Genomic DNA, 1,807 nt, shown 5'->3' with positions numbered 1-1,807 from the left:
ATAAGAAATAATAATCTTTCTTTATCAATCTGTTTAGATCTTGATAATTTATACAGAATTGAAGTTCTTTATCTGATTTCTTTGCAAAGAGAATAGAAGCTGTAGTAGAAGAGTTACTAATATATATAAATTTCTTATTCAACAGATTATTAAGTATCTTCTGAAGAAAAAGAAGTTTATCTTGAGATATATTATAAAGAGAGTCTTATAATGACTCAGAGTTCTTATCATTCTTCTTCTCTAACTTAATACTATAAGTCACTCCTAAGTCTTGTAAGAGAAGTATATTTATAATATTATCTTATTAAAAGATATCTAGATATTCATGATATTATTGAGAGAGTTTTGTATAAGAATCTGTTATTGTAGTACAGAATAACTTCTCTAGAGCTTTCTTAATATCAGTCAGACTAATGAAATAGATTACTATATAATTCTATTGTCAGTGACTTTGTTAGCAGTCTTATTAATAACTTCTTTTTCAGAGCATTTCATAAGTGTTGACAGAGATCTGTGTAAGATTCATAGTCTTGTGAATATTATCTTCATGAATTCTATGATTATTAGAGAATATTAAGCTCCTGTTTTGAGCATTTAACAAGATGTATTGTTCAGATAGTCAGACAAGTTCTAGTATAAGATTATAGTCAAGATTATCAACTTCATATATATAAGCATCTTCATGTTAATGTTCTTTGATATCTATGTTCAGTTTCATCATATAATGAGTGTGAATGTCTTTTAAATTATCAAATTCTGTGAGAAGTCAGGGTTTTAATAAGAGAATACACTGAAGATTTAATCATTGTATAATGATATAGATTGCTGTCTATCATAGCTTTTATATTATACATATTATCAATCACAGTAGATACAGGAATTGCATCTATTATTAATTTCTCTTCAAATTATTGTTATCTGACCTCTTTAAGCTTCTGTTTACAAATTTGAACAGAAGATAATCTTCTCTCTGTTTCATCAGAGCATTCTTATAGTTATCTTCTGAATCTTTCTTTAATGCAATGTGATTGACACAGACAGACACTGATTCGTTCTTTGAGTAAGAAGATATGTAGGCTGATTGACAGTTGAAAGCAATATGTTCTAATTAATTACAGTTGATACACACTTCTCATTAATATTGATCAGTGACTTCTTTGAGAGTGATTTCAGAAACTTAGAAGCCTGTTCAGATGGCAGAAACCCTTGCTTATGCATAGACATTTAAGTCTACTCAGTTTATAGCATCTGCATTGTTATTATTCTTCAGTGCAGGTGTAAGAGTGATTGAAGTGTAATATCTTCTATCACTGTTCTGTATACTCTTAAGCTTGATAAGATAGTCATTCAATGTCTGAAGTTGTATGCAGAAGTCTTTATAAGTCAGGTTTTTGTTTATACTTATAAGAGTCTGTAAGAGTACAAAAGTTAATATCTTCTTGAGCATATCAATCTTCATTTAATCCTTTCAAGATTGATCACCTGCTTCTAGAATCTTGATGTCAAAGTCAGAGATAAATGTTGTGAGAGAAATGTTCCTCTGTCAGACACTCTGTAATCAATCTAATACTTTCTGTTGCATAGCAGTGTCTTAGAATAGAATATCAAGATATTTGATGATATTATCAGATGTTCACAACACTGATTCACATGCTTTCATTTATAAATGAAACTTCTGTTTCACACAATTCTTCAATTATTCATTGATATATCAATCTTGATTGATTAGTAAACTGATAACATCTTCATCTACACTTAGTTTCATAAGCATTTTCAATCTTCATAATGAGTAGAGAGTGAGATCAGA

At 28.8% G+C, this 1,807-nt stretch overlaps 1 protein-coding gene across 1 annotated transcript; it reads right to left on the bottom strand.

Moving 5' to 3' along the window:
- Positions 1–923: 923 nt before the first annotated feature.
- On the bottom strand, positions 924–1,104 carry BDBG_17899 (uncharacterized protein; the record flags this gene model as incomplete). Its single annotated transcript, XM_031725519.1, has 1 exon — positions 924–1,104. A coding segment is annotated over one exon (179 nt), but the record flags the coding sequence as incomplete, so codon positions are not given.
- Between the last annotated feature and the right edge of the window lie 703 nt (positions 1,105–1,807).

Source organism: Blastomyces gilchristii, assembly GCF_000003855.2.
Source record: "Blastomyces gilchristii SLH14081 genomic scaffold supercont1.30, whole genome shotgun sequence".
NCBI lineage: Eukaryota > Fungi > Ascomycota > Eurotiomycetes > Onygenales > Ajellomycetaceae > Blastomyces > Blastomyces gilchristii.
The sequence above is the reverse complement of the archived record's forward strand: the minus strand, read 5'-3'. Positions and strand labels throughout refer to the sequence as shown.